The sequence below is a fragment of the Haemaphysalis longicornis genome, unplaced genomic scaffold (genome assembly GCF_048455015.1).
Source record: "Haemaphysalis longicornis isolate Haplotype H1 unplaced genomic scaffold, Haemaphysalis longicornis Haplotype H1 scaffold_4, whole genome shotgun sequence".
Classification (NCBI taxonomy): domain Eukaryota; kingdom Metazoa; phylum Arthropoda; class Arachnida; order Ixodida; family Ixodidae; genus Haemaphysalis; species Haemaphysalis longicornis.
The window spans coordinates 120811773-120827567 of record NW_027526361.1 but is presented as its reverse complement, the minus strand read 5'-3'; the positions used below and the strand labels follow the sequence as shown (position 1 = coordinate 120827567).

General features: G+C 46.7%; 1 protein-coding gene across 1 annotated transcript in view; it reads right to left on the bottom strand.

The window, feature by feature from the left end:
- The window catches only part of LOC144179341 (RAB7A-interacting MON1-CCZ1 complex subunit 1-like), a 30430-nt gene extending 17162 nt beyond the window's left edge, over positions 1-13268 (bottom strand). The window contains exons 1-2 of the mRNA XM_077707637.1: positions 13148-13268; positions 12790-12905 (exon numbers count right to left, since the gene is read on the bottom strand). Coding sequence (XP_077563763.1) covers positions 12790-12905; positions 13148-13232 — 201 coding nt within the window. The 5' untranslated portion in view covers positions 13233-13268. The remainder of the gene's footprint in view (positions 1-12789; positions 12906-13147) is intronic.
- Between the last annotated feature and the right edge of the window lie 2527 nt (positions 13269-15795).

Below are 15795 nucleotides of genomic sequence, written 5' to 3'. Positions count from 1 at the left end.
AGTTTTTTTTTTTTTTTGGTAAACAACCGCGAGATGTATGACAAGCACTAGCATTTCACAAGTTTCCAACGGTTACGACTATTTAAACTGCTTGGTTTTCGAAGCCTCTCCAGGATACCCTATGACGGAACACCGAACTCTACTTTGATCCATTATCTCGCGGCTCCGCCTGGTTCCAGCAGTCGTTAGACATCGACCGTTACAGCGAGCTACAACAAGGCGAGCTCTGCACAAGCGCTCTGCACTTAAAATAGTGCAACCTCAGCTCTAATGTGCCCAGTCATAGACCTGGGAATGTTTTTAAGGTTCAAATGAAGTTTCGGGTAAATTTTCTCTACAAAACGGCCTATACCACAGCGGTGAGGATAACACTTCAGGGTGGTTAATAAATAATAATGGTGGATTTGAAGATCTCTAGTCCATTAGCGAATTTCTATACGACAGTATTACCCGGTTAAGCTGTAAATGCGCTCGTTCAAGCAACGAACTACAACTGTTTAGCCTTTTTGTTCATGCAAATTTACCCTGACGTTAAACTTCAACCCTAGGCAGCGCTGGAACGCCTGGCGGAGTTCCAAACATAAACAGTTAAAGTACAAACCCTCCCTTGAGAACGCTTATGTGAGCCTCCACCTTCACCCCTGGCGTTTTACTTTTTTTGCAAGGAGGAACTGAGGCGAAGAATGCAGCACGGAGAACAAGGGCTCACCCTCTCACTTGCCAGCTGATCTACAGACATCTTGGGAACCGAGTACTCATTAAAGGGGCCATGAAGACAAGATACGAGATTGGTTCATTAAAAGACCACTTTGCCCCGATAGAAATAATAACAGCCATTTTATTGCAAACTTCAAACAAATAATCAAGATATTAAGGAAAACGTATCGAGCAGTGGCAACTGCAAAGCAACTTTCCGGCAACATTTCTACGTCACATAATCTTGTTTGCGTGATTGACTGCCGCCGACCTGAGCCACCCCCAAAAAACCTGAACGGGCGAGTGTAGTGGGCCCCTAGTTCCGCCCAATCCTATCATTCGAATGCAAACATGCAGGTAACACACTGATCATTGTTTTAACCGCGAAGCTATTTAGAAATTCGCTGATTCCGGCGTTTCACAAAACTCGGTATAACAGCATAAAGAAAAGAAATCACCGGCACCGGCAGGATTCGAACCTGCGCCTGGTAGATCAACGGAGTTAGAGTCAGCTGTCTTACCCACTCGGCTACAACCGAGAGTTTGTACCCAACAGTCAGACGGCTTACTCATTCGGCTGTGACTGTGGGGAGAGGAATCGGTTGATTGTAGGGTTTAACGCGCCGACGCAACTCAAGCGATGAGGCGCGCCGTAGTGGAGAGCTCCGGATTAATTTCGACCTCCTGGGGATCTTTAACGTGCGCCGAAATCTCGTACACACGGGCGTTTTTGCTTTTCGCCTCCATCGGAAAAGCGACCGCCACGGCCGGGAATCCAACCCGCGACCTCATGCTCAGCAGCGCAACGCCTTAGCCACACCGGGAGAGGAATCATGCCACCTAATCCACACAGAACACGTGACAGGGTGCACGTTGCAGCTGCGGGCACCTGGTTTGAGTGTGCGCGTTCCGTTCGTTCGTTCTGGTTCCTCGATTTGCTTCTTCTTCGCCATTATAGCAACAGAGATGGAGTAGAGGTCGTTGCGGCAACAAAGAAGCAGCGAATCGGCTGCAATCATGGACTTAAACCATCTTGATGGTCGTGAATGTTGCGTACAGCTTCGCTACCTTCAAGTCTTACGCATTAGTGTGAGCTTCCTTCATTTTTTTAGTGCTGGCCCATACTAAGTCGCTTGTGCCCATATTTAAAATTTTTCAAACTTTCTTCCGTATTTTCGGCTAAATAAACTGCTTTTGTGAGTGGAACGTAGCTGAGTGGGCTGCCAAAAGTTAAATTTTGCAAACTAAACCATGTTGCACTTTGTCTTCATGGTCCCTCTAAGACTGCCTGAATGAATGCTTCGTCGATTGTTTTGTCAGAAAAGCGACAGTCAAACGTTTGAGAGAAAAGGAGAACACCCAAAAAGCAGAGAATCCCACTGCTGGGCCTAAAGCAGGCGTGAGCACTTTGGAGTAGCGCAGGGAGCAAGAATAAGGGTGTTTCCAAGCAGCTTCGAAGCGTTAAAAGGTGAGTTTCAGAGCAGTCTCATTAATGACACTTGGAGTACATTTCCAGGGTGAGGCCTGCATGTAGAAAACCATGCCCATCTGTGATTCGCACGAAGAACATATACGTGCGCAACAAGCATGCACAATGTGCGAGCTTTTGAAAACCTGACCAGACATGAATAATAATGGCAAAAACAAAAACTGCTCGTGACATTTTTTATCTTCAAAGCCTTGTATGCTTTTGGGATTTGAGCTACCAGTTATGCGCAATGACAGTGCAGGTGAAGCGCTGATGTGTGCACGTTTAAAAACTTCGTTTTCCATACAAGAAGGCCTAAAATTTTACTAGCAGCTAATTCTGTGAGTACAGGCTGTGTGACAGCAATCCTTATCAATCTGCACTCACTGCGTCTTCGTGCCTGCAGCTGCTGCTTCCGACTCCAAATGTTTTCATTTTCTTTGGCATTACTTTCCTGCCGGACAGATGAGTGACTGATGTTCACACTGCAAGCTGGCTCGCGCGCTTGCGTTGTTTGTGTGATTCAATGACTTCATTGTCAAACTTTTTAACACGAAAGTGTTTTAGTCCTAAATACAGGAAGATTTCACATACGTCATATCCGTCACGGAAATGACGCCAGCACAACGAAGCAAGCGGCCTGTACAGGGTGCACCCCTGCACACAGGGTCTTCTTGCGGGGAAGCAACCTATAGTACTATTGGCGGTGAGCTCGACCACGGGCGGCGCTGCGAAGCGCGCCTCCGTGACGTCAGCTTAGGGATTCTCGCATATGTCGTCTGCTTCACTGGGGCTCGCTTTCCCCGCTATTTCTTTGCGCTCAGTTGACGTCTGATGCTTGTGCGCACCAGATTTTGCGAGTGCGTAACTTTTTATCATAACAATAGACTTAAAATCACATAAACTAGCTCAGGGCGTGAGTTTAAGTATACTTTTAGATACCGCTCTGGGATAAACATTGCCAGCGTCACCCCATTCCTTGCGAAGCCGATCCTGTGCGGAGCGCGAAGAGTCGGAGCTAGGCGTCAGCTTCTGTATTGAGCAATCTTTCTAACAAAAAAAACAGCCAGGTGCTAGTAACTGACAACAACGAAAATACAAGACCAAAACAAATTCCAGGCCTTTGGGGCTGTCGGCTTTGGCAGAAGGCATTGCGCTTCCCAGTAATCATATGTAAGGTAGAACAGTTTTTGCAACCTTGCTGAACGCTCGAAAGTGTTGCATCACATCACTTTACGTTGTCATGGCATGAAAGTATGCCGACATGCGCTATGGCACGCAAAAAATGTAAATTGAATTCCAAATAACCTTCTGTAAGTACAGGCGCGTGCTGGCTTTATACCAGGTTTCCAACCAGTATGGAGGTGTATTGATCAAAACAAGTCACGTCTACGGTACAGATACAGTAACACTATGCTTGTTCAGACCTGCAGGGAAATTCAGTACATTTCTCACAGCATTATCTCCCCAATATTCAGATATGCGTCATAGGAAAACTGCGCTCAAGAGGAAGAGGAGGAGGAGGAGGAGGAGGAGGAGGAGGAGGAGGAGGAGGAGGAGGAGGAGGAGAGGGAACCTAATTTACCAGTAAAATCGAACTGATTAGTGGGCCGGGTCCTCAGTCCAGGACAAGAGAGTAAGAGTAATTTCCTTGGATTCATAGAACGCCATCCCGAGTAGACTAGGATTTGTTTCTTACGCCTGGATTGGGTGGCAAGCAATGAAGAGATTTTTGGAAATATTCTTCATTTTTAATTCTTGCAATATATGCACGGATACTATTTATTGCGTTGGTTAGCTAGTATATCACACCTTTAACACCGTAATATAGTCATCATTGTTTGGCTTGACAGTAAGTTCGTTATGATAACGATGGTTACTGTAAAAATTCGGAGCACAAAATAAGCCTTCGATTACTCAGTACAACGTTGCCTGGGGCGCGATCGCGGTGCCGTAGCACAAACCTTCTCTTTGTATTTGCATGTGAATAGACAACGCACGCTGCGGATATGCATCTTCTTGCACGCATTCATAACGAAAGCCAATTTGTGAAAAAGGGAATGAATGCCATACAGCCTTAAGAAAATATACGCACAATCTTCGTGAGCCTACCAAACATTCCCAAACCTACTAATAACACATTTGTGATGGTACAGAAAAACTAATGCGTTGGGAACACTTCATAAGAGCATCTCAAAAACAATTCAGGGAAGCCTATGCATTTCGAATACTTATCAAGGAGCTCTGAGGGCTGAACCCCGCGAATAAGCCAGGAAGGACGAGTTATAAACGATCTTATGACCGAGGCTCTCAAGAAGGTTGTTCTCTCTTTCTTCAAGCGTTGCAAACTTGGGGGGGTACAGACTGAAGTTATTCAGTTGTGTCAGAAGCTGGCAAAAATAACTGAATTATAGAAACAAGCTTTTTGATGCCCTAAAGCATCAAAGCGGGTGATTTCTAGCGCAGGCACTGCTGCCCCTCACAAGCGGAGTGTAGCAGACGACAGCGGCGCGAGTCCCTAAGCCGACGTCAGAGCCAGGGGGCGCCACTCAAACATCTCATCGCCAATAGAGTACGTAATACTTAGGGTTGTTCGTTTTCGGGTTTTATATTTTAACACGATAGTTTTCTTAGGCCGGGATAGACCAAGATTTCACGGATGTCATATCTGCCATAGAAATGACGCCAGTACACCTTTGCCGAAGCGACCCGCCAGCAGGACGTCACTCGCCAAGCACACCCACAAGACAGCCACCGTCCCGCAAATCACGCTCAGCTGCAGATTTCGCTGCACAATTCCCTTTCGTGTTTTACCGATTCCTATGACAGAGGAATCAACCACACTTTTTCCTACACAAATGTGTCCGTCAAGCAAGGCGACACCAATGGTCGCTTTGAGAGAGTACGGTTGCAGGCAAAAGATGCCAGGTTTATTGCACCTAGAGGGCAATGATGATGCTTCCTTTCACATCTGCACATACTGCACACATTCGAGTCCTCACACTACTCTCTGTTACAAACAAACCATCTGTTATGTGCTACATTTTCTTTGTGCACGCACGAACTGACTGCCCGTTATGCAATGGAGAAGAATAAGCATCCAATCAGCAAAGGCAGACAGTCTTGGCCATTTTCACACATGCAAATGTAAGTGGGCTGACTAGCGTTTGGCTGAGAACCTTCCACACCTGTACGTGCCTCTCTCATTAGATGCCTTATGGCCATCTGGCATGTTACAAGTCATGCATGTACTGAGCTCTTTGGTTGCCAATGAACAACTGTTTGTCACCGATAAAAATGGAGGCAGCATTTGCACTAAATCAGTGTATGCTGGGCAGTGTTCGAGATCTGATTACTGTCAGGCGGAGTACTCGCGTTGTTATCTTTGTCGGAACCCTACTTGCCATTACTTCCCTATGCTCTTCATTTCGTTCTGTATGTATGTATGTTTGTGGTTTATTGGCGCAAGGGTTTCTAAGACCAAAGAGCGCCAGAACTATGTTACGTGGTCTTTCAATAGTCATGTTTGTGCTTAAAATATGTATGAAATGAGTATGATACATCTTAAAATACTGTATATATGGGTGTAGAGGGCCCGTCCACTAAAGCATGAAGATGTTCATAATGGTGGCTGAAATGGATTATGGGTGCAACGTGATGCACCTCGAGCCAAAGAGCATGCGACGTGAGTGGGCCTCCCGTGCGGACAAAGGGAGCATGAGGGCCTCACTCACTGCTCGTAGGCTCTGAGGTCACGCACTGTACGAGATGAGTTTTAAAAACTTGATGTCTGCAAGATAACTTAAAAGACTTTTGTTTGTAAACATAGGTTCATCTCCTAAAAACAGTGAAGGATGTAGTGGAATGTTGTAGGTATATATTTTCGGGAAATGCCGTTTTCTGGCTTCATTGCAGAATGTGCACTCAATTAATACATGGAGGACGGTGAGCCGTTCCCCACACTTGTTACAAACAGGTGGGAGTGTTCCATTCAAAAGATACGCGTGTGTAGCGTAAGTGTGGCCTATTCGCAGTCTGCAAATGGATACCTCAATGAATCTGTTTTGTTTTTCTGTTGTGTATCTTCCTAGGTTTGGTTTTACTGAGTGGAGCTTGTTGTCTGTGTGTGTGTCCCACATGTGCTGCCAGCATTTACGGATTCCCCTCCGGATTACTGGTTTCAGATCGAGGTGAGGGACCTGCGCTACATCAACACCACTACGTAGGGCCGCCAAAGTGGCGTTCTGGTCAGCAATTTCATTGCCCAGAATGCCACTGTGTCCAGGGATCCAGCAAACAAGTATTTTTAGCTTTGACTTATAGGCAGTTATAAGAGCTTTAAAAAGGCGGTTTAGAATAACGTTTTTTGTGGGCTTAAAGGAATCCAATGCAGTTACTACGCTTAGGGAGTCTGTGTAGATGACTGATTGTTGTATTTTGTTCTGTGTAATGTGTTCCACTGTGATTAGAATACCATAGGCTTCTGCTGTAAAGATGCTACAATTTCTGTTCAATGTCCTTGTGCTGGCAAAGTCCGGGCCATGTGCAGCACAGGACACAGAAGAAGAAGACTTGGAAGCATCTGTGTAAAAAGAGGTGCATGGATATCTGTGTTGTAAACTTAAGAAATGCTGTAAAATCAATTCGCGGGGTGCACGACGCTTGTCAATTTGTTTAAAGGATGTGTCACAATGAATAGTTGACATGTCCCAAGGTGGGACTTTATCGGCGATACAGGTTTTTATGCCATCATCTAAAGACACCCCTATCTCCTCTGCAAGGCCTTTGACACGCAAGGCTACAGGGGCAGGGATCGACGGGCGCGCTAAATACAAATGGGCGGATGAGATGTCATTCACAATAGAATTGCATGGGTGATTCGTCATAGACATTGTCCTAATAGCATAGAGGAGTGCTGTATAAGCACGCTGGTGCTCTAGGCACCAGTGGTCGCATTCTACATAAAGACTCTGGATTGGACTTGTCCTGAAGGCTCCAGAGGCAAGGCGAAGGCCCAAATGTAGTACTGGGTCTAACATTTTTAAGGCAGTTTTAGACGCGGACCCGTATGTTACACTTCCATAGTCTATACGTGACCTAACTAAACTCACAAAGAGACGTAGAAGGCAGTCTTTATCAGCACCATAAGACTGATGTGACAACACTTTTAAAATGTTAATGGTTTTTAGGCATTTTTGTTTGAGTTTCTTTAAGTGCTGTACGTACGTTAGTTTTCCGTCAAGTACAACACCTAAAAACTTGTGTTCTTTCTTGACAGCAATCCGTTCTCCGTTCAGTGTGACATCGGGTTCTCGACGAATTCCACGCTGTCTTGTGAATAACACACATGTACTTTTGTGAGGATTCAATTTAAAACCATTTTCTTCCGTCCATTTTGCAAGCCTGTTCACACCTAACTGTATCTGCCTTTCACATATGGACTGATTGCATGACCTAAAGCTTATTTGGACGTCGTCAACATACATTGAGTAGGAGATTGAGGGTGGCAACGATTTCCCAAGTGAATTCATTTTAATTATAAACAGAGTACAGCTTAATACTCCACCCTGGGGAACCCCATTTTCTTGTATGTATGTTCTTGATACCACTGTCCCTACTCTTACCCTAAATGTCCGCTCCGACAAATAACTTTCAATAGTGTTTAGCATATGTCCAGACACACCGAATGCCTTGAGATCAAGCAGTATGCCGTAACGCCAAGTTGTATCGTATGCTTTTTCTAAGTCAAAGAAAACAGAAAGACAGTGCTGTTTGTGGATAAAAGCATCTTTGACATACGACTCAAAGGCAACTAGCTGGTCAGTTGTGCTTCGACCTGATCGGAAACCAGCCTGACAACTGTCCAGGATGCCGTTATATTCAAGAAAATGGATTAGCCTCTTATTTACCATTTTTTCAAAAACCTTTCCTAAGCAACTTGTCAGAGCTATCGGTCGGTAACTGGCAGGTAGTGAGGCATCTTTCCCCTGTTTTAATACGGCAACTACAACTGCTTCTCTCCAAGCTCTCGGAAAGTATCCCGCCGCCCATATTTTGTTGAACAAGTGCAAGAGTGTTCGGAGAGTTTCTGGGTGCAGATGTTGTATCATTGTGTATGATATACTATCTGCCCCAGGCGCTGAAGCCTTACATGTTCCCAAGGCGACCAAAAGCTCTGTTATGGAAAATTCCGTGTTGTATGGTTCGTCAGATCTTTTGTTATCACGAATCGGTTTCTTCTCCATAGATGTTTTGTGTCGTAAGAAAGCATTCGTGTAATGAGCAGAACTCGATACATATGAAAAGTATTTCGCAAGTGTGTTTGCCTGGTCCTCTAGGGTATCGCCTGTACTGTTGACCAAAGGTAGGGTGTGTGTTTTCCGTCCATTAAACTTTTTAATTCTGTTCCATACTTTGCCTGCATCTGTGTACGAGTTGATAGAAGTCACGAAAGAGCGCCAGCTATCTCTTTTTGCTTGCTGGCGAATGCGTCTTCCTTGTGCTTTTGCACGTTTGAAGGAAATCAAGTTTTGCGTAGTGGGGTACCTGCGAAGGACACCCCACGCCTTATTTTGAGCCTGCCGTGCAAGCCTACACTCTTCATTCCACCACGGCCTCCTAGTGTTAGGTGTGGCACCAGATGTTTGCGGAATTGAGCCCTCGGCAGCATGAAGAATGTGTGCAGTCACCAGTTCACAGGCATCGTCAATGCCCAAATAGCTTAAGGACGTGTATGAAAGCTGAGATAATTGTTTAAATTTTAACCAATCAGCACCAGATTCCTTAAACTTTTTATGGCAGATGGAACTGTTACGGGCTTTATCAATGCCTTTCAAGATGACAGGGAAGTGGTCGCTCCCATAGGGGTTGTCGTCCACTTCCCATTCAACAGCCGGAAAGAGGACAGAAGAGCCGATCGCCAAGTCTATGTGTGAGTATGTATTGTGTGTAGTGTTGTAGTATGTCGGCTCTTTTTTGTTAAAGAGACAAGCTCCGGATGAGAAGAGGAATTTTTCTATCAAGCGGCCCCGGGAATCTGTGCGTTCAGATCCCCATAGTGGGCTGTGTGCATTCAGGTCACCTACGAGTAGGAACGGTTCCGGCAGCTCATCTATGAGAGACTCAAATTCAGAGCTAGATAAACGATATTCAGGGGGAATGTATAGTGAGCAAATTGTTGTTAATCTGTTGAAAATAATTGCCCGGATTGCAACCGCTTCTAGGGCGGTACGCAGTTGAAGAGATTGGCAAGGGATAGATTTTTGCGTAACTATAGCTACGCCACCAGAGCAGTGCGTGCAGCTATCTCTGTCTCTCCTAAATACTGAGTATTGGTTCAGGAAATTGGTGTGCTTAGGTTTCAAGTGTGTCTCCTGTAAACATAGGATGGCTGATTGCGTTTTGTGTAGGATTTCATATATATCATCTAGGTTTTTAATAAGGCCCCGGCAGTTCCACTGTGTAATTATTTGTGCTACCATAAATGTTTAGGGAGGAGATTTTACCTGGTGTAGATGAGGACTCGGGCTGGATGTATACTATCTATCGGTTCTGACTTGGGCCTGTGACACGGGTGGCTGGTGGCTTTTTGCCTCGCCCCGCCATGGTGCGCTGTTCTCTTTCCGCCTTTGGCACTGGCAGAGACGGTGTTACCTCCATGTCATCATCTGAGTGGTGTGACAGTGACGAGATGGAGTCCTTGCGGGCTCCGCCTCGAGATATGTTCGAAGTGGAGGCAGGAGCCCCTGCCGTCCCCGACTGTTTGTTGGACACAGAAGTGGTCGTGGGACCGACCACATCTACGTCCATGGCCGCCTGCAGTCTGGCAGCCTGAAGAGGAGGATTGACGGCAGAGCCGTCACTCCTCACACTTGCAGCTAACACAACACTTGCGGGCGCCACAGGTGTCGTGTCAGATGGTTGGGCTGCCTTGGGCAGCACCTGGGGGGGCTGGGACGGCACCAAGTCTGCTTCGCAGTACTGGGTGGCCGCCGTGACTAGACGCCGCTCCGCCCCCCGGCGAGCTGCATCGGCATACCTTTGCGAAAACATTGAGTGTTTCTGTCGTGCTTCTTGATAGGTAATGTTCTGGGTGACCTTCATGTTTATGATTTCTTTCTCGGCTTTGAATTTAGCACATGACCGAGAGTATGCAGCGTGGGGTTGTTCACAGTTCGCACATTTCAATACGTTAGAAGCACAGTTCTCTGAAGGGTCATGATGTCCTGCGCACTTGGCACATGTCAGTTTTCCGCGGCAGGTGGTAGTACTGTGCCCATACCGCTGGCACTTGAAGCAGCGGCGTGGGTTGGGTATGTAAGGTCGTACGTTGCAATGAAGGAAGCCTGCAGTGACAGACTCCGGTAGGACACTTCGGTCAAAAGTTAGGATCACATGTTTCGTTTTTACTTCTTTGCCATCGCGTCTGATCATTATTCTTCTTACCGCAGTAACGCCCTGGTCACGCATGCCCTCGAGGAGGTCAGACTCACTTTCATTGAGCAGGTCCATCTCAGATATGACGCCCTGCGAGCTGTTAAGGCTCCGGTGTGGCGTTACAGCTACTTCAAGGCCAAGTAGGTCGGTCTGGTTCAAGAGACTATCAGATTGTTTTTTAGTAGATAGTTCTACAAGCACGTCCCCCGATGTCAGCTTCTTTGCCTTGTAGTTCGCGCCAACTACACTCTCAATGAACTTGGCAATTAAGAAGACCGACTTGCAGGTAACTGGGGATTCCTTGTTCTTAGATTGTATCACTAAGAAGCGAGGAAAGTTGTCCGGGGTGTTAAATTTCATGTTGGGCAGAGGTTTGAAAATTACATCGGTGCGGGCCCTTTTTGGGGCCCGATCATTTGGAAGAGAGGATTTCGAAAGTACCATGCGGCATAGTATAAAGCAGGGAACTGGGGTACTTTCTTCTTTGACGTTACCCTGATGGTCAAAGAGGTCCCGGAGCTCCCAGCCTGATAGACAGACAGGGAGCCCATCGGCCGGAGCTTGACCAGGGCTCCGACGGCCACCGTTCACGGCTTCTAACCCTTCACCTTTCAACTTCTCGCCACGGTAGGTAACAGCTTAAGTATGGGGGGCTCGGGGTACGCGGTGTCGCCACTCACCGTCACCAAGATTACTCAAGGTGTTCATTTCGTTCTGGATTGACCAGTTTCAGAATTTGCCTCTAAATCTCTGTCGTTCGACTGGGGACAACTCGCACGCAAGGAGGTGGCTAGCCACACTACCTAGACGCAAAATATTTGGAATGGCCAATTACCAAATGCTTGAGACGACCGAACTTTTCCTAGGAATGCCGCTCCTGTGGTGTAGACTAGGCCAGACTGGTAGCCAATGGGAATGCAGCTGTTTAATCTTAACGGTTTCGCAGTCTGCTTGCTGTGCAACCAAATGGCATTACTTGCACGCACAGCACTGGTCGCACGTGCATTTTTAGCGCAATGTCGCATGGAATTTTTCGCAAGTATGCCATCAGCAATGTCTAAAAGAGACCTCCGTTATGAAACGCCAGTCTTGATTATCGTAATATCGGGATTTCGGTGCAAACAGGCTGAGATACAGTTACTTGCTGCACTTGATCTTGTTGCTGCGTGTGCATAAACTGGTGAATAGTGGCTGACTAACTGTTACGTGCAACCACAAATAAACCCAATTAAGAAAGAAAAATGCTGAAATAACTTGTTCAAAACGTATGTAGAATTTTCTTTTTTTTTAAGGAGCACAAAAATATTTGCACGCGACAGATGCATCTGCAAACAGCGTGTTCTTGAAGTGCAAATATCCCAATGTTCACAGGCAATGTTCACGGCAATGCGAATTTCACAAGTGCGGATATTTCCTCTACCAAGTAAGGAAAAACACACCATGTCTTTGCAGCCTAAGAGAAAATAGTGACATTTAACTGAACCAAAAAGAAAAGGAGGTAACAACAACTGTGAGGATTACCGTCAGACATTTCTCACGGCAGTCGCCTCTGACTGCCTAAGCATGCCACCCGGATATTCTCTGGGACAAATATTCTCTGAAAACTCATTCCTACAGCTAGCTGCTCCTGTGGCGCAGTGGTATAGCACCTGCTTTGAAACGAGAAGGCTTCAGGTTCGAGTCTGGCAGGTAAAGGTGCTTTTTATAACTTCCCGAAAAATTTTTTTGAAGTTTTCGCTAAACGTAATTAATTGTTAGTGCTTTTTTTTCATTCTGTTTATTACTACATCAAGCGATCGACGCACAGAACTTCTAGAATGGCCTGGTTTAGGTTTAATATAGGTTGTGTTCTGTGTAGTTGGGCTGTGTTACGTTGGGTTCGTTGGCAGTTGATCTGGATTTGGGTAGGTTGTGATACGTTAGGCTAGTTACGTTAGGTTTGGTTCGGTGAGGTTAGGTTATGCTAGGTTACGTTGGAAGGTAATATTACTCAGCGAATTTTAGGCCAGCCAGCTTTTATCTAAACTGCCGTGGGATCAGACCCAGCCAAAAAAAAGGGGGGGGGGGGGGGGGGGCGAATGCCACAGGTTTTGTTTTGTTTGTTTGTTTAGAAACCAGATTGGCTACGCAAGCGGACGAGCGCTAGATTTGATACAGCGATAAGCAACGGACACTACGAAGTTTCGTACCTTCGCTAGATCGGGTAGCACTGCTCTCCTTCCGTCTTCCTTCAACAGCTCGTCATTCTTAAGCCGGCCCTTGAGTTCGAGCAGTTTCGAAAACGATGACTCCAGCAGTGAGGGCACTGCACATACCAAAATAAAGTCACAGGTGAGCACATAGGTACCGCGGTCAATCACTTTACTGTCGGCAAAATCGTGCAACAAAATAAGAAGGCACTTTTCGCAACGAAAAACGAGATAGTTTGGATGGCGACAGACGCCGCGTTCGGGCCCGCCCCCCTAAGTTCTATAAACAACGCAGGAAGCTAAGGGAAAAAGCCATGGCAGAAGCTACTGTCAATGCTTAGAAAGGAAGCAACCTTACCTGCTGATTTAACTTTAAGGTCCTCGACAAGTCGTATTAAATCATCGACTTCGTCTGTAATTTCTTTCGCAGCAGCCTCCTCCATCCTGGTACAATGTTGCTGACCTGCTTTCTGCAATCGGCCAACATCGAAAACATAAGATGATGATGATACGGAACAGTTGTCAAAGCGCAATATTAATCACTCAATAGTAAGTTATCAAACTAGCAGTTTGTCACACAAAATTTTTGCATGTTTAGTAAGAACAAAGTTTATAAAGTACCCCAGAAATTTATATATTTTATTATACAACTACCGAAACCGAAACTAAAACGACCTTGCCAGCAGTTGTAGTCCGCGTTTTTAGATTAGGTAGCCTAACAAATTTAAAAACATTGCTTGTGATACAAGAACCTGCCTAAAAATTTTCTGTGCCTAACATACTTGCTCAGCAAGAGGTTCCCGCGTACATTTATTTTACTTTTACACGTACCTGCTTTCATGTTTGTTTCAGGAGGCCAAAAAGAGGCTCCACCACAATTCACGATTTGCGGTAGCGCGTGAAGCGTGTGGGCAGCGAAGTCCTTGGCATTTTCAGTGTTCGAAAGCAACTGAAACCACACTGCATATGCCGTTACTGCCAGTGGCAAATTTACATGCCCTCGATTGAGACCAACTTGTTGTGTGGTGAACGCTGCGAGCGTGGAGAAGCGTCCCATTTTCACTTGGCATATATGGCTCAGGGACAAGCTAGATCGAAAGTTGATTAGCTAATTGTGGATGCCAAAAACCATAATACTGTTGTTAATTAGTAGTAATAAACATTTATGGACGTAGCATGCTTCCGGCGTCTCCCGAGCCGAACAGCTCGCTCTTCCTAAGTCTCCGACGCTATCTTCGCGCGCTTGGCATTCCTCCAGTGAAGCAGCTCGCCGGACGATATTGTCACGTAGCCAAAGACGACGCAGTTGTCTTCAAGGAAAACAGGTTTATTGGAGCGAACTTGTGCGCGCTCCCCTAACAACTCAAATAATACACAGGCGGCGAAACAGCAGTCAACAAAGTGACGTGCACGTGCGCAGACTGGCGTTGGCGAATCGAACGCCGCGGCGTCTGCCCAGCGGTCATCGGCGCGAAGGCTTCTTGAACACTCGAATTGCATCCAGAACACTGTAGATCATATAAGATTATTCTAGGTTCTTGCAAAGGAGCTCGATAACACGTACGTGCGGCATGAAGAATAGAACATGCGCTTCAATTGGCCCACGGATAACACAGATAACATAGCCCGGCGCATATCCTGTCGGCAAAAACAAAACATAAACAAACAAACCCAAAACATGGTTTGTGACATTACCCCCCCCCCCCCCACCTCAAAGAGGGCATCGACCCGATGCTAAAATTAAAGACAGTCCGGAAAAACAACAACAAAAAAAAATTCGTCATCGTGCGTAGTAAGGTTTCAGGCGAACAACGTGGACGACTTCAGGCCGCGTGCGTCGTCGTGATGTTCCGGAATCATATCATCGGGGATCATCGGGGATCACCTCGTAGTTAAGTTGGCCAACACGTTGCAGAATCCTATAGGGTCCGAAATACCGTCGCAGAAGCTTCTCACCGAGTCCACGTCGTCGTATGGGAGTCTAAACCCACGATCCCCTGGCCGGGTGGTATTCGGCGTCTCGGCGTCCGAGGTTGTAGCGTCCGGGATCCACCAGCTGCTGCACCCGTTGTGCGAACTCGAGCGAGCTGGCGGGCCTCCTCCGCACGCTGAAGGAGTCCTTGGACGTCGGCGTTGGGGTCGTCGTCTTCTACGTGCGGAAGCATGGCGTCAAGCACCGTAGTCGGCCGTCTTCCGTAGACAAGTTCGAACGGTGTCATCTGCGTTATATATATAGTTTCATGGATTGTCGTGTTGTACGCAAACGTGACATAGAGAAGAACTTCGTCCCAAATCTTATGTTCAACGTCGACGTGTACTTACCCGATTCTAACGCGCACCTTTTTTCCGCAAAAATAGGCCGAAAAATCACATGCGCGTTAGAATCGGATACGAAACCAAAACTGCCGAAACAGCTGAAATTTCATTCCCCCCATCGCCATCGCCATCTCAAAATGGCGCCAAAGCTTTTAGCAACAATTATTCGGATCTAGGCGCCTAGGCTTTTCTTTCGGCGTTCCCACAAATCGTCAAATTATTCCACTTGCGTGCTTGATAACAGCAATGGCAGCAGCGGCAACGGCGGCTCCCACGCGTTCACAACGAGCGGTTGGCTGAAGCGTATGCCTCTGGAGAAGCTCGTGGGATGGGCATGCGACGCGTGGGCCACGATCCCATCGAACATGGTTGAACGTTCTTTCAGAAGTGTGGCATCGCGAACGCGCTTGACTGCACCAATTACGAGATGTTGCGGTCAGAGGAAGGCGATAAGGAGCTCTCGGAGAGCGACGAGGAGTGAGATGAGTGAGATTACTTCAGGGAATACATCGCCCGTTTCTCTCGCATTCGTTTTTCTTGCTCACAAAGTTCCTTGCGCGTTACAAACGGAGGTGCAAGTTTTTTCGGTTTTTTGCCTGGAAAATCGGGTCCGCGTTAGAGCCGGGGGCGCGTTAGAATCGGGTAATTACGGTACATAGACAGCGTATCCGCGATCCCGTTCGTTTGGGG